Raw genomic sequence first — 27352 nt, 5'->3', positions numbered from 1 at the left:
AATCAACCGGCAGACCAAGTGTACCAGACGAAACGGTTGAACTAATTTGACAATCGGCAATTAGGTATTCCAAAATCAACAGTTGACAAAGTTTTACATAAAAAACTGAAATTACACGCTTATAAAATCCAGATACTGCAGGAATTGAAACCCGATGATGGTGTAAAACGTTACAATTTCGCTGTTGAAATGTCGGACAGAATAAGTGAAAACGAATCATTTTTAGACGATATAATTTTTATAGACGAAGCTACATTCCATGTGAATGGATGCGTTAACAGCCACAATTCACAAATATGGGGCTCTGAAAACCCACACGCAATTATTGGGAAACAACGCGATTCGCCTAAAGTTAACGTTTGGTGTGGAGTGATGAAAAATCGTGTAATAGGGCCTTTCTTCTTTGCTGAAAAAACAATTAATGGAGTTGTGTATCTTGACATGTTAACCGATTATTGCTTTCCTCAGCTGGATGAACTCGAAAACATTCATTTCCAACAAGATGGTGCTCCCCCGCACTTCAATGCATCGGTCACGGAAGCTTTGAACGAAAAATTTGGAGATCGATGGATAGGCTGGCAAGGACCCGTACTTTGGCCTCCAAGGAGTCCAGACCTGACACCTTGCGATTTTTTCTTGTGGGGGTACATCAAAAGCGTTGTTTATACAAAAAATTCGCGACCTAAACCGCTTAAAAAGCAGGATTAATGAAGCAATGACAACCGTTAACGAAGAAATGTTAACTAATGTTTGGAGAGAAGTTGAGTATCGTTCGAACATTTGTCGAGCGACTAAGGGCGCACATACTGAAATTAATTAATTATATAAAAAAATGTTTGAGACGACAAATTTGAAAAATAAAAAACATAAACTGTAAGTAATTCTGTTTTAATTTAAACCATGTTCAAAACCGCACCATTCTTTTATTATAACCTGTATATAATTCATTTTGTTTGTTTCGAATGCTATAAAATTCTCGGGATGAGTGGATGTTTAAAGGAAAAACAATACGTTTTACTTTGTATCTGACCCGGTCAAGACAGAATGTTTTACTATTTAAATTTAAAAATTCCCATTTCAGGCAGAAGTATTAAAATATACTACAGGATTATGGGTGATGGATTGAAATCTTTTCTAATACGTATCCTGTGCATGTAAATGAAAAATTTTTTATCATAAACAAGATGGGTTTAATAAGTTTTCCTTATAACTTTTTTATGCATCCCTGAATCGAGTAAAAGATTAGAAATCTATTTTTCAAGGTCAAGAAAAGATAACGATTTGGTATATAACTAAAGTTAAGAAATAAAAAAAAAAACATTAACTTAAATTTCAATTGTTTTGTAACGTTTAGATAAAATAAGCTTATCTTTCAAGTTTAGTTGTAACACGTTTTTTCATTCATGCGTAATATCGTACAAAAAATAATGATGGATTTTCAAGAAACGGGTACAAATTTATGTAAATATAAATAATATCACTGACGTAAAGACCTTTCTACTTTAGTTTTGTATGGAAAAAAATATATTTTAGGTAACATTTATTTATGTAACGATTTATTTATTTTTACAGGGAAATAGGAGGTAACATCCAATTTACATTCACCCTGTTCTGTTTATTTATTTACTTTTTTTAGATTATGAAATAAATTCTGTAGCGCTTGAATGACATCAATCCAGACCGGGTTTCAATCCTTCTAGACGAAAGATAGAGACGCTTCCGCTTCGCTAAACAAGTCGACTGTAATTACCGTATCCGTATTATATACAGTACATAGAAATGGTGCCCGCTATAAAAGATTACATCGCTAGCCTACCTACGAAAATCGTGGAACAATAAAATTTACTATTACATAGCAGATATCTCGAGAACATTTTATCTGATTTTTATAAATTAAGTACTAAAATAAATTTATTTTTTCAAAATTTTAATCGCGGGAATCAAGCATCTGATATTTACAGAAAGTGTTTAATTTAGCGACTTAATAGAAAAATGAACATTATACTCGTAAAATACAACACACACACACGCGCGCGCTCCCTATTAAAGTTGCAATACTCACCATATTATCAAGTTATTTAAATGAATTTACATCTCAAACATAATTCTTACATTTTTTGTCATCAGTCATTTGACTGGTTTGATGCAGCTCTCCAAGATTCCTTATCAAGTACCAGTCGTTTCATATCGGTATATCCAGTACATCCTACATCCCTAATAATTTGTTTTAAGAAAACAAAACAAATTTGTTTTCTAGAAAAATAAAATTTTTCTAGAGTAAATTTATCTTTTAAACGGTTAATTTAACAAAGAGGATAAAAATAAGACCTTTCAGTTTTTTTTATCTTCAGTCACTTGACTGGTTTCATGCAGCTTTCCAAGATTCGCTATCTAATGCCAGTCGTTTCATTTCGGTACACCCCCAACAATTTGTTTTACATATTCTAAATGTTGCCTGCCAGCACAATTTTTCCCATCTACCTGTCCATCCAATATCATAGCGACTATTCCAGGATGACTTAATGTGTGGCCTATAAGTCTATCTCTTCTTTTAGCTATATTTTTCCAAAGCCCTTCTTTTTTCATCAATTTGCCGTAACAACTCTTCGTTTGTCACTTTATCCATCCATCTGGTTTTTAACGTTCTCCTGTAGCACCGCATTTCAAAAGTTTCTAATCTTTTCTTCTCAGGTACTCCGATGATCGATCACTTCCATATAAAGCTACGCTCCAAACATATACTTTCAAAAATGTTTTCCGTTGACGTTTACATTCATTTTTGATGTAAGCAAATTATATTTTTGACTGAAAGCTCGTTTCGCTTGCGGTATTCGGCATTTTATATCGCTCCTGCTTCGTTATAATTATCACATATATCAATTTAAAAAAATAGATAAAAAAAATCATGTAGATCGGCCCAACGGTTCTTGAGTTTTAAGAGAACATCGGTAAAAACAAACATTAAATAAACACGGATATTATGATATAAATATAAATAACGAACGAACCGATAAAATAATTTACTACTTATCATCACTTTTTCTCGTAATCTTTATGGTAGAGATTATAACAGCAATACGAGCCCGTCAAAAACGTTTACTGTTATTACATACCTTCAATTTATACACAAAAATCATAGTTCGAATAGCGGTCAGGCTTGAAATTTTTTTTTAATCATGTTACGAAATTCATATAAAAAAAGAAACTGTAATTACTTCAGTGGTGAATAAACACATTTTTTAATTGATTAATTTTTATAAATGATAAATAAATAAATCTAAATATTCTCTTCGGTGCATAATAAGTACATTAAACAGATCACGTCAGGAATGTGAACAATTAATTAAAAGATAAATAATTATTTAAACATAAATTAATTAAATATATATCACAATTTAGAAGGCGTTAATAAAAATTATTTCAGCACATATTAATGTACATGAATAATAAACATCATACGGAAAATTCATCTTTTTTATGTTTAAATGTTATGTTTTTAAAATTAAATGGCAGAGTATTTTTACTATAAGAAAATCTTTTTTAATGATATTTTAATAATTAAAATGATGCAACAATTTTGTACTTTAGATATTTATTTGAAACACGAAATTGTTGCATCATTTTAAATATAATTACACACCTGCATTAAAATAAAACATTGTCATTTCACGTTTCAGAAAGCATATCCAGAACGTCTTGCTGGAATACATATAATACATCCGCCGCCATTTTTAGAAATAGCATTAAGTATATTCAAACCGTTTTTATCAGATAAAATCAAAGAAAGGGTAAGTTAAAAATAGAAATTAAAATATTTATATATTAAAAAAAATATATATATATAACATAAAAAGGGAATTTCATATTAAATCGATAACCGGACATAAAAATAAGTGACGTAAAATACGATGTAGGAGTAGAATGTGACGTCATGTAACAAATAGGGGAGGTAAACGATCTATTATGACGTAGCAAAAACATCGTCATATAACTTAACACCCGTGCATCTGCCTACGTCACTTCAAACGGACCACTCAACGCCTACTGTTATATACTACAATAGTAATTTAATCCGATCAGCTTATGTAATAATTACTGCAACCTTAATGGCATTTAAATTGAGCTTTTTCATTTAAAAAGAAACGTAATAATAGTAATAATTCTAATATCGTTTTAATGTTTAAATAATGCAGCTGATATGATTAAAAATACTTCGAAATACCGTTTTTTATTCTATCTAATATAATAATAAAAAAAGGTATCTTGTAATTTTTTTCTTTTTACTTCCTTATAAGAATTAAAGGAAGTATTGCGATCGCGAAAAATTCCGGTTATAAAATTTCAATGGAAATATCAATTTTGACCATCTCTGAATTCATTTTCGGCGTGACGTCTGTACGTACGTAAGTATCTCGTATAACTGAAATAGCCGTAGGATGTTGAAATTTTGGATTTAGGACTATTGTAACATCTAGTAGTGGACCTAGCATTTTGATTGCAATCAACTGGACCAAAAGTGTCCAAAAAAGCCCAAAATAAAAAAAAAATTGAATTTTTGAACTTTTTAACTGCAATAATAAGCTATCATTGAGAGATTTAAATTTTTTTTATTTTATAACTTCCAAATTAACTAATTAATTGTTAATTAATTAATTGTTAAAAACCAAAATCCTCGTTCGTTTTTGAATAGAGTGTAAAAATATATTTATGTTTAAGAAATTTTCATTAATTTGATACAAACGGATTTCTTTCTTTTGCAAAAAAAAAAGCTTTCCTGGTGCGTTAAAATGTGAATTAATTTTTTATACGAAGTAACAAAAAAATGCAACAACTTCTAGTATAGTATTACTTCTATTTAATATTTAAATCGTCATTATCTTCTTTTACGTCACGCTTGATCAACTTCAATTTACTAATCATTTATTAATTTTTTCTCCTTTCGATTTCAACGCCGGTATGCATTCATTATTATTTTAAACATTTATTCCTAACTTTAACGAAAACAACAATTTCATTAGGAAATTCAAATAATTTTTTCCTAAACAGTTACTGTTCGTTTAAAAGTTTAAGTCAGGTTTTTCATTTTTTACACGAATAAAAAAAATACGAGAATAAGACATTGCACCTAATTTTCCTTCGTTTAATATATATACAGTGATTCACGAAAAATTTAACAATCTTTCAAGCCACTGTCAATTGGTGAAAATAAAAAAGAAATACAAAAACCTTCGGAAACGCTTCGTTAGCGAGTGCCGGCTGTCGAACGATTCGCCCTGATTTCTGTACCTTCGTTAAACTTAATCGAGATTGTAATTCCTGGGACCTAAATTAAAATGTAATAATTTTATTTGATTTTAAATTTTGTTTGTTTATTTTTCTAAAATATTGATCGCTTTTGTTTTATAATATTGAACATTTTGTTTCGTTTAACACCTAGTTAAAATCTATTAAATGTTGATTTGTTTTGTTTTTAATAAACATTGAAATACTTACCGTTTGTTTTTAGTCTCTGTGACTTTATTCGTCCATCTACATGGTCAGAAAAAATTATCTACAAATTTTGCTTAAAATATTTATGTGCTTATTACCTATCTTTCTTTTTCCTGTTTAGCCTCCGGGAATTACCGTTCAGATAATACTTCAGAGGATGATATGTAAGAGTGTAAATGAAGTGTAGTCTTCTTGTACAGTCTCAGTTCAACCATTCCCGAGATGTGTAGTTAATTGAAACCCAACCACCAAAGAACACCGGTATCCACGATCTAGTATTCAAATCCGTATAAAAATCAAAGCCTTTACTAGGAACTGAACGCTGAAACTTTCGACTTCCAAATCAGCTGATTTGGAAAGACGCGTTCACCACTTGACCAACCCGATGGGTGTAGATGTACCCATCTAATAAAGAGTTATTTTACGCGAAATATAGAATATTGTATATTTAAAATCTGTTGTTTTTACCCCAGATAACTTGAAAATTAGAAAAAATATAGTTATAGAACCCTTTTTTTTTATTTTTCAGATCAGACTTTATATAAAACGCCTATATTATTCCTTAATTTGGATCCCAAGAATTACAGTCTAGGGACCCAAGAGTCAATTTCTGACAGAAATCAGTGCGAACTCTTTCGACAGCCGTCACTCGCCAACGAAGCGTTTTTAAGCCTATCTTTATACAAACTTTAGTTTTTAATTTCACCACTAGAACACGTCCAGAAAGTTTGTGTGTGGTGTAGACACACAAATCCGTTTGTTAAACGGACCTGTTACCTTTACTACAAATGTTTCTTTTAGCCCCTTTCTGGATTCCTTCCGTTATTATATTTTCTACTACTTTCTTCTTAATTGGCAGGAATCCGTTACTCAGGTCCGTTATACCAGTCTTGTTACAATATATATTGAATACATGAAAAATACATTTTAGGATAAAGGATCTTCTTTAGGTAACTGCCTCATATATACATAAAAACAAATTCAGAGAATATAAGCATTTAATTATATTAAATATAATAAGGTTATCTCTTTATTTGTGCGTTGGTAAACAGAAAAAGAGATGTTGGTAAACCAAAGTAAATATCAACAGAATACTGTAATAGAATAACTGTAAATGAAAAAAAAAAAAAATGTGGTTAAACTTTTTTAGACGATTATATCAAAGTTAGAAGTGTGGGCTGTAGAGTATATCTCTCTATAGACCTAAATCTGTCATTTAAAAAGATAGCCTTTAATTATATAACTTATAAGAAACAAATATAAAGTTTTATGATTAATTCAAGGACAAAGATAATGAAAAATAAAATAACCGCAGAAGTTTTTAAGTAATTAAAATAATCTAACATCATTAATGTAAGAGAATTATAACTGTATTAACGACACGAATAATTTTCGAATCGATATAAACAATTCATTTATGCGTGTATGTATACACGCATGTATACAGAGTGTTCCTAATATTGCGGGATGACTATACTTTTTCGGATTCTACTTATAAAACTAAACAAAAAATATCCTGAGAAAAAATGACAATCTCTCCTTCGTTCTCCCAATGTCCGCCATTTTGTTATTTTTATATAAAAATTAATATTACAATTTCGGATAGACGAATCGCAATAATATTTGGTAATCGTGTTGGTGATGAGTTTTTAAAAATAGCAAAAAGTCAGGACTTAAATAAATTGGCAAATTACAAAATGACAGCAAGGTTTATTTTTCAATCCGTTATATCTCCATAAATATTAGTTTTATTTATGCTATTTATTAAAATATTAAGCCTTTTAATTTGAACAAAATTACATTTTATTTTTTTAAATCGGTTCACAAATAGCCCCGAGTTATCGTTGAAAATTTTTGTAATTTTGTGTCTGTTTTCATGTCCACTATTTTATGTTAAATTCGATTAAATATTAATTGTTTTTATTTATTGTTAATTCTAGTATTGTAAATTAGTTATCAGATTAAATAATAATTTTCTCACAATAACAGAAGTAATAATTATGACACAAAATTACATTAATTTTCTCCCCATAACTCGACTATTTGTTAACCGATTTATATTTAAATTTAACTAATAGAATTGTCTAGGACCTTTTTACCATGGAAACAACCAAAAAATTAGTTAAAATGACATTAAAATCCGTAACTTTTATAACGTAACCTAGTTAAAAACAACTTTCTAAACATAAAAAAAAAATAACATGTATATACTTTCTTTTTCTTATTACAAAAATAAATGCAGTAAAACGATGATATGAATATCATCATTATTTCCGTAAACAAACTTGAGAATTTATATCTAAGTTTTATTGATTAAAATGGAATTTCAATATTAAAAGACAGTACGCGACATAATTCTTCCCCTTTCCAAAACAAAAAACTATTTTATATATATATATATATATATATGTCGGAGAGGCGAGGAGATTTGTCAGGGATTCAACGTTTTGTGTTTCACTCATTTTTATTATTACAAGTGGAGAATATATAAGATTATAATAAAGTTCAATTAATAAAATGAGTAGATAACTCGTACAATGAAATAATTACAAATGATAATTATCACTTATCAATAACTCAGTAGTACACGAATTATAATATAAGATTAATTTAATTTAGAATTCAAATAATATTAAAACAACTTGCGATAGACCGAGGCTCAGGGAAATAACGAATTCGCGATCACCAGGACGTCTGTTCGATCTGGGTTCCAAAGCAAGACTGCCCTTTTCTCAATATTCTCAAATAATATACCTACTGCATATTTCCTTTTCCTTATTAATTTTATGATATCCCTATCGTCCTGGGATCCCGACTACGTTGACAACCATGTGCCTACCTAGGCCTAAGCCTACCGCAATAAAACAATTTAAACCTTATTTTACAAAATATTACAAGTAATAGTACATTTCTTAAAACTACTAAAAATACAGATATTCTAAAGAATATTCTCATCGTTTTGTCGGAAGATACTCCACTGTACTTTATTCTCCGACATATATATATATGATGTACATGTAAGTTTCCTATTTGTATTGCAATAAAATTTATAACTACATTGCGGATAATAATTGCTTTTTTCCCCTACATTCCCGAGCCGGACATCCAATTATGTACACTCGACTCGGGGAGGTGTCCTTTCCGGATCTTTTAACTGCCTGCCTCTAATCTCCGACGGAAGAAACCAGGCCCGGCTATGCTGTTCCCAGCCCCCCTCCCGTAGAAGACCGGGTCTCGGTGTTTCCTTTTGCCAGCCTCAAACCGACGACGCAGGAGCCGAAGCCGCCAAAGCCTATGGAACCCACTTTTCATTCATTCACACCTAACGGAACCCAGGAGTCCCCGCTCCATCACGGGAACCCACACACCAGGGCATGTGAGCCTTCAGGAACGGGGCTGTCCGCCCAGCCCTGCTATAAACTAAAACCCTCAGTATCCCAGTCGTCTTGCATCATCATCTTTTATTCTGAGGACTGCTCTTGCAAATATGGCAGAATTATGTCGGTTTCCGGAAATAGCAAAGGGCCACTCCGGTCGGGTACGCATCAGTCCTAAATTTATACGACGTTCCTCCCATCGTCTGCACACGAAAATAGTGTGTTCAGCACTATTTCATGACATGAAATGTCGTATGTATATATAGACAGCAGAAAACCTTTCGTTTTTATTTTCCTTGCATCTTTCCTCAAGAGTTATGATGTAAGAAGAAAGATAGTAATTAATCAAAAAATGGGGTAGGGTTTTTTTACATTTCTTGACATTTCATAACCCAGGGACCCCAAAAAATTAGGGTAGGTTCGTAGTTACGTACATATTTGTATTAAAGCTTAATAATTTTGGTCTGGACAAACCGATTTGGATCAAATTTTGTATACAGACTCGTGTATATGAGACAATTTTTTTTGTAAAATTTTGGGATCAATATCTGCAGGGAATGGAGTAAATACTTTGTTTCGGTCCAATTTTCTCAAAATTTTCCAAACCTAATTCCACTTTATATTAAGCTCGGTACATGCTTGAATTTACAAATTCACTTATGCTATCTTATCGTAGTTCATACAAGGAAAGATGACCATTCTTGGAAATTTTAAGAGCTGGAGATATCAGGATCAGCCGAATACCTTACGAAAAAAATTCAACGAAACAATGAGTGATTTACGCCTTTTTGTTGGAAGTGCGGTCTAGAAATTTATTTTTCTTATTTAGTCGGCCGAAAAAAATGAAAATGATTTTATTTTAATAATTCTGAGTTAAGCAACTATGTTCGGGAAATAACTGAATGATTACTTGCTAAAATGATATAGCACGCCATACATCAATATTTTCGCCATGTTATTTTTGTACCAAGATTTCATAAGGATTGTTCCTAGATCATACCCGATTATTTTGGCTGTTGAAACAGCCCGATAAATTAAAGTACGTTTCACCAGAAAAAAATTGAACTAGAATATCTCCTTTTTCATTAATAAAATAAAAAAAAACCATATATATTCAATACGTTAGGAAAATAAATTCGCTACAAGTATTTATGTACGGATATAGTTTTAAATGTTTAGTTAATTCTCTACGTATATCACTACCCGTTGAGATTTAAACCTGTCGTGCCGATTAAATAATAAGATTTTTTGTTTGACTTTGTACTACAGGATCAGAAATATCATTAATTTTCCCACTGTCCGGACAACTGATTTTTCGGAACTTATCGGACAGGTTTCGGATAGCACTACGATATGTAACATCGATAACTGGAAACTTTTGATGAAACATTTCTTTCACGTATTCTGTGTAGTAACTGCCACAATGAAATATATTATAAATCAACGAAAAGAAAAGCGACCTCTAAAAAATCATTATCGACAAGTAATAATGGAAACCAGTTGTGAACAAACAGGTGTTAGTTTCATCGTTGACAATGTAAACAAGTAATGCCGGCCTCCGTAAAGCGAGTGGTAGCGTCTCGGCCTTTTATCCGGAGGTCCTGGGTTCGAATCCCGGTCAGGCATGGCATTTTCACACACGCTAAAAAATCGTTCATCAAATTCTCTGAAGCAATACTTAACGGTGGTCCCGGAGGTTAAACAGAAAAAAATATATATATATATACAGGGCATTTCAGAATGTTCTTAGGAGTTACAAAAATTCAGTACAAAAAAGTATTCACTTACCGAAATGAAAGTTGTACGAGGTGATGCAGGGACTCAACTCAAACAGTTTTTGTTAAAATCTATAAATGTTCAATATGTGCTCCTCTGGTGACACGGCACGCATCAACACGAAAGTCCTAGCTCTTGTCAAACTCGTTCTAACATGTCATTTTCGATAGAGTTGGTTGCATTGATTATGCGATCCCTTAGCTCATCTATATCGTGGGGCATTGGTGGGATAAACACCTTATCTTTCACGTAACCCCAGAGAAAGAAATCACATGGCGTGAGGTCTGGTGATTTTGGTGGCCACAGCATAATGCGTCGGTCTTCTTCAGACGCACGTCCTAACCAGCGCCGAGGTAATGTTGTATTAAGGTACTGTCGAACCTCGTTATGAAAACGGGCAGGACAACCATCTTGCTGGAAAATGAAGTCCTCGAGTACCTGAGGCGTAAGCCGTAATTGTAACATATCTACGTATATCATGCCGGTTACTGTCGTTTCTATAAAAAAGAACGGCCCATATACTGCCTCATGAGAGATCGCACAAAAAACGTTTACTTTCGGAGAATCCCGAATGTGTTCCACATAAGCGTGTGGATTTTCAGTTCCCCAAACACGCACGTTATGACGGTTTACTTTGCCGCTAATATGGAAAGTAGGTTCATCGCTGAAAATTATCTTGTTTAGAAAACCTTCATCTAACAAAATCTTTTCCTGCAACTGAAAACAAAATCGAGGCTAAGTGTTTTATCTCCATCAGAAAGACGCTGGATTAATTGAAGACGGTACGGTTTGAAAAATATACGTTTACGGAGAACTCTCCACACTGCTGTTTTCGGAATTCCTAATTCTCTGCTTGCAGCCGCAGTCGATTTTGACGGGCTGCGAATGAAACTTGCACGCACACGTTAGACATTGACTTCTGAGGTTGATGGACGGCCGGCTGATTTTCGCTTGCACAAGCAACCAGTTTCACTGAATTGTTTATACCGTGCACGAATTGATTCGTCACTTGGTGGCTCCTTATGAAATTTCAACCGAAACGCACGTTGCACAGAAATTACTGACTTTGACAAGTGAAATTTTAACACACAAAACGACTTCTCGCTTCCCGTGGCAGCCATTTTTTCTAATATCGACGCCTAGCGAGCAAATGGTTTACTAACTGCCTAATATATGTGGAAAAAATTATTTGAAGTACTCTTTCGTACAGAACTTGTTTTATTCTTATGAGTGAAATAGTTTTTTGTTAATGAATTTTCGAAACTCCAAAGAACATTATGAAACACCCGGTATATATATATATATATATATATATATACAGACACAAGTTAAATTGTGATTTATTATTTGAGATTCCAAACCTTTTATTTAGGTGGGAAGTTATATTGGAGACAGCAGGTAAATGAAAAAATATATTTTAATATATATTAGATAAACAATAAAAATTTATTCATTGTATTAAGGTAATAAAGTGAATAATTAGTAGGACACGTGCAATAGTTTCACGTAAAAGATTTCATTATGTAAATATAAATAGTTCTATAAATATTAAATTCATTATAATAAACCATTTTTTTTAACTGCGAAAAGTAACGCTAATTTACAAATACATTTATAAATCAATATGCATAGGAGACATTTCTTTTAATTAATATATGTTATGTTTACTCACGGCAATCGATGACTTAGGGGGCCTTTTATACAACAGACAAGTAACGCAATTTATATAAATCTCCTTAAAAATAACGCATTAAATATAAGAAAGAAAAGACATTAAATAGTAAACAATTTCTGTAAAAAAAAAATTAGATCACATTTCGGCTGCCCGAAACAATTATGATACAACAAAATATATACAAGGGGAATTAGTTAAAGACAAATATAAATAAAAAAACTTATGTGTACACCACATGAATTCCTTGTACGCCTATTAAATTACATACACACATCTTTAAAAGTACATAAAGTGTTATTTCACTAATAACTTATGATTTTTTTAATATATATATTTTTTTATTGTTACTGAATTATTTATTGTAAATATTTTTTACAATCACGGGTTATAATTATTAATAAACCAATATATTTCAGTTAATGAAAAAGTTAAAAAAAAAGGAGACGAAGTCCGATTCGAACCTATGTGCCTTTCCCTTGTAAGATTCAAATTATTTCATTAATCAAAATTTTATTTGGCTATAACTCTGTAACCAACGAAAATAAGTATTACTTATGATATACAGAGTTATCATAAAAGAACAGTGCGGTATCAGTAATTCATAGAAAGATTGTAGGGAAATTTCTAGATGTTATATTGGTATCCCTGAAAGACTCCAACCCAAAAGTTTGTTTATCAGCAGTTGTAACCACAACGTCAGTTCTTGTATTGTTGTTGCGGTGAGTTTAGTGAGTTACTATGTTCTCGGATAAAGACAAAGCAAAGTGTGTTTTATTGATAGCCGAATTAAAATCCATAATTTTAGTTCAACGTGCGTTTCGACGTGAATTCGGAAGAGATCCAAAACACAAAAATAACATAACACGTCGGTTCAAACGATTCGAAGAAACTGGATCGGTTAAGAAACAGAAATCAACCGGCAGACAAAGTGTACCAGACGAAACGGTTGAACTAATTAGACAATCGGCAATTGAACTCCTGGGAAGTCCATCTCCCGTCGAAGCGTCGAATTAGGTATTCCGAAATCAACAGTTCACAAAGTTTTACGTAAAAAACTGAAATTTCACGCTAATAAAATCCAGATACTGCAGGAATTGAAACCCGATGATGGTGTAAAACGTTACAATTTCGCTGTTGAAACGTTGGACAGAATAAGCGAAAACGAATCGTTTTTAGACGATATAATTTTTACAGGCTAAGCTACATTCCATGTGAATGAATGTGTTAACAGACACAATTCTGGAATATGGGGCTCTGAAAACCCACACAAAATTATTGAGAAACAACGCGATTCGCCTGAAGTTAATGTTTGGTGTGGTGCGATGAAAAATCGTGTAATAGGGCCTTTCTTGTTTGCTGAAAAAACAATTAATGGAGTTGTGTATCTTGACATGTTAACCGATTATTGCTTTCCTCAACTCGAAAACATTCATCGACTTAATTTCCAACAAGATGGTGCTCCCCCGCACTTCAATGCATCGGTCACGGATGCTTTGAACGAAAAATTTGGAGATCGATGGATAGGCCGGCAAGGACCCATACTTTGAAATTTATTAATTATGTAAAAAAAATGTTTGAGACAACAAATTTGAAAAATAAAAACAAATTGTAAGTAATTCTGTTTTAATTTAAACCATGTTCAAAACCGCACCATTCTTTTATGATAACCCTGTATATCGTTGAAAAGCTATTAATGAGGACATATTACTGTAGTTACGAAAAATTCCAAAACCCAAATTTTTTGGATACTTTTGGTTCAGTCGACTGTAATCAAAAGGGGAAATGTACAACTAGAAAGTTATAACAGTCCTAAATACAAAATTTCAACATTCTACGGCTAATCGTTGTGAATTACACTTACGTATAGACATCACGCCGAACCTAGTTAAAATGGATTCGGGGATGGTCAAAATGGATATTTCCGTTGAAGTCTAAAAACCGAAATCTTTCGCGATTACAATACTTCCTTTACTTCGTACAAGGAAGTAAAATACAAAACAAAAAAAGAAATATAATTTAAATAAGTAAAATATTTTATTGGACGATTGTAAATAAAATAATTTATAAATAAATGACCAATATGTTTACGAAACAGTATAGAAATAGAATGATATATAATTAATAATAATACTATTATTTAAAAGAGAGTTCATTTTTATAGTTTTGGTAAACAACATATTGATAAACAATGTAACCTCAAAAATACAATTCATAATTAATTTACTATATATATACATATATATGTGTGTGTGTGTGTGTGTGTGTAACCTTCATGATTACTAACCTAAAAAAATTTCATAAGTTGAACTCTCTTCTGTCGAAGTTCATTTCATTAAGATATCTGTGAAATACCCTTAATCTACTCTGGTATTTTTTTTATATACAGAGTGATTCACGAAGAACGTAACAAACTTTCAGGAAATGTTGCTACTGGTGAAAATAAAGAAAAAATTCAAATAAACATAGCTTCGTTAGAGAGTGTCGGCTAGCGAAAGTTTTCGCCCTGACTTCTGCGTCTTCGGTAAAATTAAAGTCAAATTTGCAATTCTTGGGATCCAAATTAACGGATAAATTTAAGAGTTCCTTTTTAATGAAATTTAACCAGAATAACTGATAAAAAGAAACGTTCCAAATTTGTATTTTAAATAATATTCGAAAAATCTGACGTAGAAGACAAAAGATTGGGGTTGAAAAACATACTATTTTATTTTCCGGGTAAAATAACTTTGTTAAACGGGTAATAAACAAATAAGAACTTTTGTAGAGAATTTGATTCTAAGTAAAATGGTACGAATAAAGGCCACAGAAACTAAATACAACGTAAAAAATTCATTAAAAAAACAATACATCAAAATACGATAGATTTTAACCAAATTTAAACGAAACAAAATTTACAATAATGCAAAACAAAATAATTAACTATTTTAGAATAAGAAACACAAAAAACGTAACATATAAAACCGGCTAACAAACAATTAAATAAACTGCTAAAACTCTCCTTCGCCAGAGTGGATATAACATTACCCGACGTACAATGGTTTTTTGGTGGCTTCCGTATTTCAACAGGGTTGTTTTGTATTGGTTATACAACACAGAGAATTCTAATTACTAACTCTTCTATTGAATTATTACACTTTTGTTCGTATGGGTTTGACTGATTTACTCCGTGAGAAGCCAGATAAAGAAAACGTTGTTTGTGTTTTACAAGCCAAACGGATTATACATAATTCTTGATTTTGCGTAAAGGGTCGTGATATATCTATTTTGATTAAGCGACAGGACAGATAAATAGCGTTGTGGAAAAGTGAGTTGTCGCAATTCTACTCGTTTAAGAAGGGATATGTGGCTGTAATCCAGCAAACTGAAGTTGGAAGTTGTTTTTCCTAACGTATGAAGTAAAGAATATACCAAATTTAAGTTTTGTAACGAAAAAATTCGGTGTGGATAGTGCGCTGTAAACGATTGGAAAAATTTGTAAGCCAAGTTTGCACGGACGTCTTCCTCCGTAACCCAGTAATAATAGGTTGAACATGGAAATAATGAATCTTTTTTTCAAGGAGAAATTTTACTCTCAGCGGTGAGTGTTTGTGGAATTTGTAGAGAAACAAAAGAATGTTACGTATATGCGGACCCTGACTGAAAGAAATACATGTTACTAATTGTTATAAAGGAATGTACTACACCTGGAACGAACAGGGATATCTCTAAAGACCGCTGAGAAATTTCTCTCCTTAAGGTTGGCGAACCTGTATTGTTTATGGCCACGCTAGTAATGTTCACACTGTATTGTTGTCTGTTAAGTTATCGCGTTGTAGTATCTTTGATTACATGTGAGTTATTAAGTTATAAAATGAATAGGAAAATCGATGAACCGACCGGGTTGGTCTAGTGGTTAACGCGTCTTCCCAAATCAACTGATTTGGAAGTCGAGAGTTACAGCGTTCAAGTCCTAGTAAAGCCAGATATTTTTACACGGATTTGAATACTAGATCGTGGATACCGATGTTCTTTGGTGGTTGGGTTTCAATTAACCACACATCACAGGAATGGTCGAACTGAGAATGTACAAGACTTAACACTTCATTTACACTCATACATATCATCCTCATTCATCCTCTGAAGAATTAAAAATAAAAATTGATAAAATAAACATATATGCATTTACAGAGCTTAATATAAAATGGACTTACGTGTGAAACATTTTGTGAAAAATTGACCCCAAACTATTTACCCCACCCCCAGAAGTTATGACCCCAAACTTACACCAACAAATTACCACAAATACACCAGTCCCTATAAAAAATTTCATCAAAATCAGTTTACCCAATATAAATTTATAAAGCTTCAAACAATTCGAAACATGTACATATGTACGTACGAACATTACACCCCGTTTTTTGTTTTTTGAGGTCCGTGGGTCATGGAACGTCGAAAAATGGGAAGAAACCAATACCCCATTTTTTGACTGTTTACCATACTTTCCTTATTGCAACTAACTAGAGGTTACTAACTACAGAGGTATGATGCCAGAAAAGTAAAAATAAAAAAAATATAATATTACTTTAACCAGAAACAGTTACAATTTCCACATCTTTAGTACATATAAACTGCTGTTACATGAAGTTATTTTAGGATATTAGAATATCTTAACCCACCGGGTTGGTCTAGTGGTGAACGCGTCTTCCCAAATCAGCTGATTTGGAAGCCGAGAGTTCCAGCGTTCAAGTCGTAGTAAAGCCAGTTATTTTTACACGGACTTGAATACTAGATCGTGGATACCGGTGTTCTTTGGTGGTTGGGTTTCAATTTACCACACATCTCAGGAATGGTCGAACTGAGAATGTACAAGACTAACACTTCATTTACACTCATACATATCATCCTCTGAAGAATTATCTAAACGGTAGTTACCGGAGGTTAAACAGGAAAAAGAAAGAAAGGAAAATCGATGATACGTGGAGCCATATGTTTTTTAAACGATCAAAACGTTAAGCCGGTTGAAATTCGGAGGCAGTCGGTTACTGTATGGTAATTAATAGTGAATGAAATAAACGTCCGAAAATAGTGTGAAAGGTTTAGAGATAACAGAATTAATGCGAACGATGAAGATCGTTCGGGGAGGTCCTCGATAAATCACCGAGGAGTTGTTGAAACGCGTCGATGATGAAATCAGAAAAGATCGTCGCTCAAAGATTTCCGACCAGTCCCTTCATTTTCCTGATGTTTCAATTTGTTTTTCCTGTTTCCCTTGTTTTTTCTGTTTTCAGAGTTATCGGTTGCATTGTTCATGACCGTTTACGCTTTAGAAAGATCTGTGCAAGTTGGGTGCTGCACGCCTTAATGGAACATCATAAACAAATCCGAATGGGATCTGCTTTGGAATTTTTGATACGCTATACAGTAAAAGATGATGAGTTACTTAATTCAATCGCTGCCGCCGATAAAACATGGATTTCGTATTACTCGTACACGCAGGAGAGAAAACTGCAGTCAATTGAATGGCGTAATCTTCAATCACCATCCAGACCGACAAACATCAAGCCACAGCCATTTAGACACAAACTGATGGCCGGAGTATTTTGGGATCGGTTCGGCAAATTACTGATTGATTTCATCCAACGTGAAACGACTGTAAATGAAGAAGCCAACTGCGAAACTCTACATAAGTTACGGCGCGCCATTCAAAAAAGGCGACGTGGGCGGCTGACCGCTGGCGTCGTCCTGTTGCATGATAATGTATGTCTACATGTTGCGAGTCCGATAAGTGATTTACTGAGAAAATTTATTTAGGAAATTTACGATCACCTACCATATAGTCCGGACTTGAGATCCAGTGGAACTAATGTTTCTGATATGACAGTTCATAGAAGAGTTTTGGCAGTGGGAAGGATTGCTCGGAAAACTAAAAAGAAGCAGTTACTGATACAGGTTATGAAGAAAAAAAGACTTCAATGGGCAAAGGAACATAAAGAATAGACTACTGAAATGTGGAAAAAATTTATTTTTTCAAACGAGACTCAATTCTTTGTCCAAGGAGAGAGAGTAGCCTACATTCGTAAATCGGCGGATGAGAAGACTACTACGCCAGCACACCTACAAGAAGCTCCCAAACACCCAGCCAAAAAGATGTTTGGGGATATTTTTCACATGAAAGGCCAGGAGCGCTTATGCCTTTGGATGAGATGATGAAATCGGACCGATACATTAACATATGCCAAAGAAAAATAGTCCCGCTTATGCAGAAGAACCCAGAACTCATTTTCCAAGAGGACCTTGCATCGTGTCACACGTCAAAGAAAGCAAAAGAATTCTTCAAAAACCAAAAACTTCCGAGTGCTTTCGTAGCCAGGGAACTCCCCCTGACCTGAATCCCACTGAAAATTTATGGGCCATAATAAAAAGAAGACGTGGGAAAATGAATTGTAGTACAAAAACTGACCTTATTAGTTCAGCGATACAGGTTTGATTTCGAGATGAAGAATCCAAAATCATTGTTCTACCTTCGTGGAATCAATGCTAAAGAAGATTAATGAGATGAAAAAAAAAAACAATGGGACACAACGCCATATTGGTAGGTAATGTTTTTTTGTTTTTTTAATACAAACTATTACATTTGAGTAAGTTTGACTCTTAAAATTTTTTTTTTTTTAAATAAAATTTTCTGATAAAAATACTGTGTTCGAATTAATTTGTTCGCCACTGTATGTATACAATTTTGTGGCTCGAAAATCTCCAAAACTATAACATCAGTTTCATTGAAATTTAGATGTGCCATAGTACTGTATATGAAATTATGCTTGTAAAAATTTGATGAAGATTGGTTGAGTCGTTCTTGAGTTACTCTCAATTTAAGATCGAAAAAATTTGATCGGGACAAATTAGAAGCGTAGTTTGTTTATGATGCTGCAAGTTGGAACGTTGACGTTTAATTATCCGCCGTATCTATTGTTAACAGTATAAAATAACAAAAAAATATTAAAACCAGATTACGTAAAGTCAGTCATCTTGCGAAAAACTGCACAAGATTTTTTATTTTCTAACAGTAATTAAATTTTATTTTGTGTTGCAGATTATGATTCATAATTCCCTTGATACGTTAAAAGAAAATATATCATTGGATATTCTACCGAGCGATTACGGTGGCAATGCACCTTCATTAAAAGAACTTAACAGTAAGTATTCATAATTTAGAGGGGAAAACCCAAACTGTTATATATTATATCAAATGAAACCGAAATAACAACGATACGCAACGGGGAAACCCAATGGAAAATACTCGTGTGTGTATATAATTTGTCATAATTTTAGCTATCAGAATTTAAATAAATAGACTGAATGATAGTCCCAAACTTTACATCATAAAAATTAAAAATATGTATGTATTAAAAAGTTGAGAACAAAGTTGTTATACTTTCCTGGCATTGGTAATTTTAAAAATGTAAAAATAATGATACGTGAAAAAAGTTTAAAAAATTCAAAAAGATCGATGTTTTTAAACTTTGATTCTCCAACCGCAGTATTGCCCCCAAGTATTTTTTTTTTGGCCCGCCTCCACTACTACTATATGCTTAAAAAGGCATAAAAAAATCGATTAAAAAATACGCAGTAAATAAAAAGATACTATTTTAATTTTTTGGGGAAGGGAAGAATGTGGGGGGCAATTAAAAAAAATGATAAAATAAACATATATGCATTTACAGAGCTTAATATAAAATGGACTTACGTGTGAAACATTTTGTGAAAAATTGACCCCAAACTATTTACCCCACCCCCAGAAGTTATGACCCCAAACTTACACCAACAAATTACCACAAATACACCAGTCCCTATAAAAAATTTCATCAAAATCAGTTTACCCAATATAAATTTATAAAGCTTCAAACAATTCGAAACATGTGCATATGTACGTACGAACATTACACCCCGTTTTTTGTTTTTTGAGGTCCGTGGGTCATGGAACGTCGAAAAATGGGAAGAAACCAATACCCCATTTTTTGACTGTTTACCATACTTTACTTATTGCAACTAACTAGAGGTTACTAACTACAGAGGTATGATGCCAGAAAAAAAAAATATATATATATAATATTACTTTAGCCACAAACAGTTAAAATTTTCACATCTTTAGTACATATAAACTGCTGTTACATGAAGTTATTTTAGGATATTAGAATATCTTAACCCACCGGGTTGGTCTAGTGGTGAACGCGTCTTCCCAAATCAGCTGATTTGGAAGCCGAGAGTTCCAGCGTTCAAGTCCTAGTAAAGCCAGTTATTTTTACACGGAATTGAATACTAGATCGTGGATACCGGTGTTCTTTGGTGGTTGGGTTTCAATTAACCACACATCTCAGGAATGGTCGAACTGAGAAAGTACAAGACTACACTTCATTTACACACTCATACATATCATCCTCATTCATCCTCTGAAGGATTATTTAAACGGTAGTTACCGGAGGCTAAACAGGAAAAAGAGAGAGGATATTAGAATATTAAAAGAGAGAGAAAAAAATTTAGAATAAGCTATCTGAACTACCTTTACTAAATTAACAATAAAATCTCTCTCTCCCGCACTCTCTCTCTCTCTCTATATATATATATATATATATATAGCTATACTGAAATTGAAAATTTATCGTAAATATAAAACAGAAGTCCGAATATTACATTAAAAAAACAGATATTCATTTAAAAATCAAGAACTGACCGACCCAATTTTTTTTATCGATATCTTTATAGAAATTTTAAGATAGTTTTAGATATATATTTATTAAGATAACTTCGTTATTGAATACACAATACAACTTAAATAAAGAGCGTGTTAAAATTTTCAGCGCGAAAGTGTTATGTTTAGTGGGTGTAACATATTACACCCACTAACCATAACACTTTCTATTAGCTCCCTAAATAAAAAGTAGAAAAAAAGAGAATTCTATTTTGGTATTTCTGTATTTCGAGAAAATTATAATGTACTATGATTTAAGGTTGATGTATTTTTTTTTAAAATCTAGCACACTATGTATGCACTGTATATATAAATAAAACATTTGTATAAATTTCGATGTATACAAAGAATAATTTTGGAAAATAATGGATAATCTACATGTTTGCCCGATATAAAAATTAAGATGCCTACTATAATCCCTAAATGATTGTATTTTTTTTTATAAAAATGTAAAATTTTATTCAAATCGATCAAGTAGGGAATTATAGTACATTTGTATATTAATTTAAAAAAATAACTGTAGAAATCATTAGTAAATAATACGGTTAAACCTTCACCGGAAGCTTTGTTAAACAATTTATAATTACTGTGGATAATTTTTAACGTGACACGATATCAGAGACGCATAATTTTTCAGGAAAATCTTATCCAACTCTCTGGTGGCTTTTTCTGGAATTTTTTTTAATAAATTCAAGGAAATCAACATAAAAATATACATTAAAAATGTGTTTCCCCTTCTCATAATAATTGCAAATAGTTTAATTTTCCGTGGATAAAACTGTATCCGATTCCTTTCTGCATGGTCTTTTTTCATTACTTATTTTTATTAAGGATTGGAATAACTGTTCAAAGATTCTGTGGAATTATATACAATTAAAGCGCACTCGATATTGAGGGATTTGACTGGATGATGGGAGGGGATGTCAGTATTATTTATGAATCTATGTCCTAGGCTCTATGATTAAGCTTCTTTTACAATGTCAGAACAAAAAGCTTTAAATGTAATAATTCCGGTAAAGATAAAACCGGTAAAATTTTATTCAATTTATTTATACAGATTACAATTTCATTTTTCAATATTCTACTGAGCAAATGCAGTGTATGACATATACTTCTCAACAGAATGGTACACTTACATTCGTTGCCTATATATTTTGATCTAATATATATATATATATATATATACACCAGGATAACTCAATTATTATCCGCAATGTAGTTATAAATTTTATTGGAATACAAATAGGAAACTTACATGTATATCATTTTTCAACATAGTCCCCTTGCATTTTAACGAACTTGGTCCATCGTTGCACAAGCTTACTGATGCCCTCATAAAAGAAGGTTTTCGGTTGAGCTGCGAGCCAGGAATGTACCGTTTCTTTCACTGTTTAAGGCCCCTTAATGCCTCTTTGAGTGGACCAAACAAGTGGTAGTCAGAAGGAGCAAGATCAGGACTAAACGGAGAACGAGCCAGTACTTCAAAGTTGAGTTTCTGGAACGTTTCAGCAGTATGTGGACGGGCATTATCGTGCAACAACACAACACCTTTCGACAGCAGTCCTCGGCGTTTGCTTCGAATTGCAGGCTTCAGCTTGGCAGTAAGCATCTCACTGTAACGCGTACTGTTTATTGTCGTGCCACTTTCCTCATAATGTTCCAGTACTGGGCCTTGTGAGTCCTAAAAAACCGTAAGCATCAGTTTTCCTGCGGACGGTTGGTTCTTGAACTTTTTTTTGCAGGACGAATTAGGATGTTTCCATTCTCTGCCATGTTGCCTCTGTATGTTTCCATTCATACTCTGCCGTTTACTCTCCGGCTCGTAATGCCATGATGAATACATGTTTCGTCACCAGTGGTGATTCTGTCTAAGAAGATTCGTTACCGTAGCGATCCAAACGTTTTTGGCAGATCTCCAAGCGCGTTTGTTTATACGACTGTGCGAGTTGTTTTGGGACCCATCTTGCACAGACTTTAGGAGACCCAAGTCTGTCGTGGATGATTTCGTAGGCAGAACCGTGACTAATTTGCAAACGATGTCCCACTTCATCAATAGTTACTCGTCTGTCTAAGAAAACCATGTCACGTGCACGCTCAATGTTTTCCTCATTTGTGGCGGTAAACGGTCGTCCGGCTCCTTCATCGTGCGTAACACTTATGCGACTATTTTTGAATCCTTTCGTAGATACTCCGTTGCGGCAGCACACTGTTCCCGTATTGTATCGAAAGTCTTCGACGAATTTCGGTCCCTGATACACTTTCCGACCACAAAAAACGGATCGCTGAACGTTGCTCTTCTTTGGTGCAAAAGAAAGCGGAGCAGCCATGGTTAACGGCAGGGAAACGATAATGGAACTAATCTAGCAGCATCAAACCTGCACAGACATAACAACAATTAAACCACGCATGCGTCATCTACGCAACACGACAGTACTACCAACATAAACAAAAATATAACTAAATTGCTGATACTAATTGACTTATTCTCGTGTATATATATATATATAATATATATATAAGGCAACTTGTGATTGAATAATCAACGCTCAAAAAAACCTACTGAAGATAAATTGAGGAGAAATTGTATACATGTTCTTCTTACTGGGCAGCAACACACTGATAAAGGATTTTTCGAAATTCCGAATTTAAAGGGTTAAAATGGAGTAAAAAATGAAGATATCAACTTGATTTTTGATACGTGTAATTTTCATGTAAATATCTAAAAACCAATTTCCGAAAGAGTTTTCGAAATTCGACCTTGAAAGAAGTGAAGAAGTGTAAAAAAAAATTTTTAGAATGATTGCAAATTTTCCCCATCTCAAACTAAACTAAATGAGATATTCACTAAATTTAGACTTGTAAATACTCTTCAGATAAATATCTAAAAACCATTTTCGGGTTTATTGAATTTCGATTTTTTAAGGAGTGCGAAAGTATACGGCGCAGAGGTTTAACCGACACAGCCAATGTCATTGTATGTGCGACGCGTCTGGCTGCACCTGCTTCCGGTTACTTCACTAAAAAGACAAAAGTATTTTTAAAAAAAAGAGAAACAAAGTACGATTACCTCCGAGTGGTATTTATGGTAACGCTAAGACCCGGACAAATGCAAATTCTTAGATCACTCAAAGTTTGAGGTACTGTACTGACTAAATTGTTGCTCTAAAGAAATTACAATACACTGTGATATTTATTATAACTGAATAGGCTTTAATTTTTTTTATCATTATTATTCTGACAAGCATGAGTTTAATGCAGCGAAGTCCAAGAAGCAGAGCCCTCTAGCGAACCACGACCGGTTAATTATTCCCTGATCGCGACGAGAAAAGCAAGAAACCATATAGCGCGGGCGAAGTCGCGATGGGGATGCTAGCAAACATATATATCCTGCAGTTAGGATGAAAGTTGAAGATACATTTTACAATCTAAAATTTTACATTGATTTTCTCGAATTTATTATTTTTTTAATTACTTCCAGAAAAAGCCACGACATAACAGATTCAGATTAAATATTATCCTCGCACGTCACTAGAATTGCATAATGTTTAAAATTACCGAATTAATTAGAAATAGTTTGCTTTTGTTGAAAGTTTGTTTACCCTATATTTACTAATTATTTCTACAATTGAATTCTTAAAATGAACATACAAGTTATAATTTACTACTGAGATCGATTTAAATAAGAAATAAAACAAATAAAATCATTTAGAAATGTATAAATAGGTATCTTACTTTTTATAGAGGACAAACGTGTAGTTTATTTAATAATTACTAATAATAAATGAACTCAGCAAGCATAAATAATATATATATTTTTTGTTGTTGTTGTAATTACCCAACCTTAGCCGGTAATTACTTTTTCTACACTTTTATACATGTTACAAAAAATAAAATAACATTCAAAATGTATTTTTAGTTTAATAAATAAATATAATAAGTTATTTATTTTATCAGGCTATAAATGCCCTTTATAGGTCAGAATAATTGTATAACAGAACTTAATATTTTTTACAGCATATCACAACACAATATATATATATATATATATATATATATAAAATTATATTAAGCATAGAATATATTATATATATACATATATATCTGTTATAGAATAACGCAAGCAATATCTTAACTATGATTGCGTCAGCTACCAACTCCTTTTTCCCCCTCTACTAAACGCTTTCAGACTGCCTGGCCATATGTCTTATAAAATACAATTGACTAAATAGAAATTTATACCAATTTACTATAATGTTAACTGTCAGTAAGATTAATAATTTCTAATGAAAACAAAAAATTATTTTTAATTTTTAAACTACCATTACAACATGCAATAAACAGTAAACATTTATGCATATTTAAAAAAAAAATTAACCGTAAATTTAGATTTTTTTGGGGTAATTTAGTTTATTTTATTCGTTTATTTGGCACGGAATTTCATTTACTTTTTTTAATGAAAATCATTAGCTACAAAATACATCCACGAGTAATATATATATATGTTAAAACTTCTACAAAAGAAACGATCCTATCTTTAAAAATAATTAGATAATAATAATAAAAAAATACTGTAGAATTCTTTTAGTTTCAATTTTTTCAGATCGGGTTCAACTTAAAAACAAAAAAAGACTGTTAAAAAAAAATTAAAAGCTTTCAAGAAAAACTAATAGAATTTTTTTAATTGATTTAAAAAAAAGTTAGTTTCATTGTCATTATTATTTACTTTTTCTTTTTTTTTTTTTACTTGTATTGAAAACTAGCTGGTCAGGGTTCCTCCCCTTGAACTCTCATTGTATTCATTATCTTTATGTTTGTGACAATAAAAGTGGTAAATAACAACAATTAAACAAACTGTTCAATTAATAAAAACTATCAGTGTATTGTAATTTCTTCAGAGGAGCAATTTGGCTCTCGAAACTTTCAAAACAGTCAGCCCCCCATCTAAAAAAATAATAGTTATATATATAGTTACTTGTCCTTCGTAAGGGTAAAAAAGTATTTTGCACGGCAGTAGTATCGTAAAATCAGAAAAAAAAGTTGTAAAAAGAAAAAAGGCTATAAAAAAGTAAAATCGTAAACAATATTATACTAAATTGTAAAATAAATTATAAATTCACAATGTTTTTGCACAATTTTTCTATATTAAACGCTAATAATATTCACCAAAATTAATTTTATAACCGTTGAAATAAAAAAAAACCTTTTCTACACTTTTTAACATTTGGGAACCAAAATATCAAGGAGGGTTTTTCATTGAAATAATTATTAAAATAACATGAAAGCATCAAAATTCCAAAATTTTTAATGAAAAAGTGATTTCTTAACAAAAAAAAATTTAAAGAGAACTGTTTCTGAATATTAAAAATAAAGTATAATTTTTATGAGAGTAACGAAAAAAAAATTGCTTTTCATTTTAAGTTTGGAATATAATATAGATACCAAAGCTAAATAACCCTTAAGGCGATGAAAAAAATAAAAAATAAATAAAAATTTAAAGAATTAGAACCAAAAAACAAAATATATATTCTTTAGAGATGGGGAAGAAATTTTCAGAAAATTTTTCTAAAAATATTCATATGCAGATTAAGCTAAACAAATTTTTTTACGTAAAGTTTTCCCTACACCTAACACTCCCTCCAATAAAGGCTAAAATAAGAAAAAGAAAATTTTCAAAAACCTTTCTACATTTTAGACCCGGGGGTCTTGCCGTCCTTCGTCCGCAAGACGTAGCGTCTCGGCCTTTTAAGCCGGAGGTTCCCGGGTTCGAATCCCGGTCAGACATGGCATTTTCACACACGCTACAAATCATTCATATCATCCTCTGAAGGAATACCTAACGCTGGTCCCGGAGGTTAAAAAAAAAAGATCCGGGTTCTTAAAAAAAATTTTAAACATATCTTGTTAGCTTTATGTATAAACTTTCAAAAGGATTTAAAAAAATATTTAAACCGAAGGGAGATCTATTTCAATTTTAATAGGCGAGATCGATTTTTTGAAGAAAAAAATATTGTAATATTTAAATATGCATTGTAGGTAACAAATTTGGTTTAAAACGTTTTCTCTAAAGTGCTTTTGAAGAAAATCGAAATCGGTTTCTTTTTTCATACCCTCCCTCGCCTTTAAAAAATTTTGAAAAAAATTAATACGATCAATGCCCCACATATAGAAATATTTAATCCAAATTTGAATAAAATTGTTGGGTTGTTCCTGAGATATATGGTCAAAAGCCGTGCGACATTCATACGTACGCACATTTATTTTTTGATGTAGATCGACTGTATAAAAAATTTGCAAAAAGTTTTTTACCCT

General features: G+C 32.2%; 2 protein-coding genes across 3 annotated transcripts in view; one reads left to right on the top strand and one right to left on the bottom strand.

Moving 5' to 3' along the window:
• lilli (AF4/FMR2 family member lilliputian) overlaps positions 1-27352 on the bottom strand; it is a 629406-nt gene that overhangs the window by 531786 nt on the left and 70268 nt on the right. The window lies entirely within an intron of this gene.
• Positions 1-27352, top strand: part of LOC142332196 (alpha-tocopherol transfer protein-like) — an 82860-nt gene that overhangs the window by 51044 nt on the left and 4464 nt on the right. The window contains exons 5-6 of one of the 2 annotated variants that reach the window (XM_075378479.1): positions 3678-3788; positions 19388-19490. In XM_075378479.1, the coding sequence (XP_075234594.1) occupies positions 3678-3788; positions 19388-19490 (214 nt within the window). The remainder of the gene's footprint in view (positions 1-3677; positions 3789-19387; positions 19491-27352) is intronic. The other variant, XM_075378480.1, reaches the window with a different exon arrangement.

This window comes from Lycorma delicatula, chromosome 11 (assembly GCF_047948215.1).
Source record: "Lycorma delicatula isolate Av1 chromosome 11, ASM4794821v1, whole genome shotgun sequence".
Lineage (NCBI taxonomy): Eukaryota > Metazoa > Arthropoda > Insecta > Hemiptera > Fulgoridae > Lycorma > Lycorma delicatula.
Note: the sequence above shows the minus strand (reverse complement) of the source record. Positions and strands in the feature narration are given on the sequence as shown.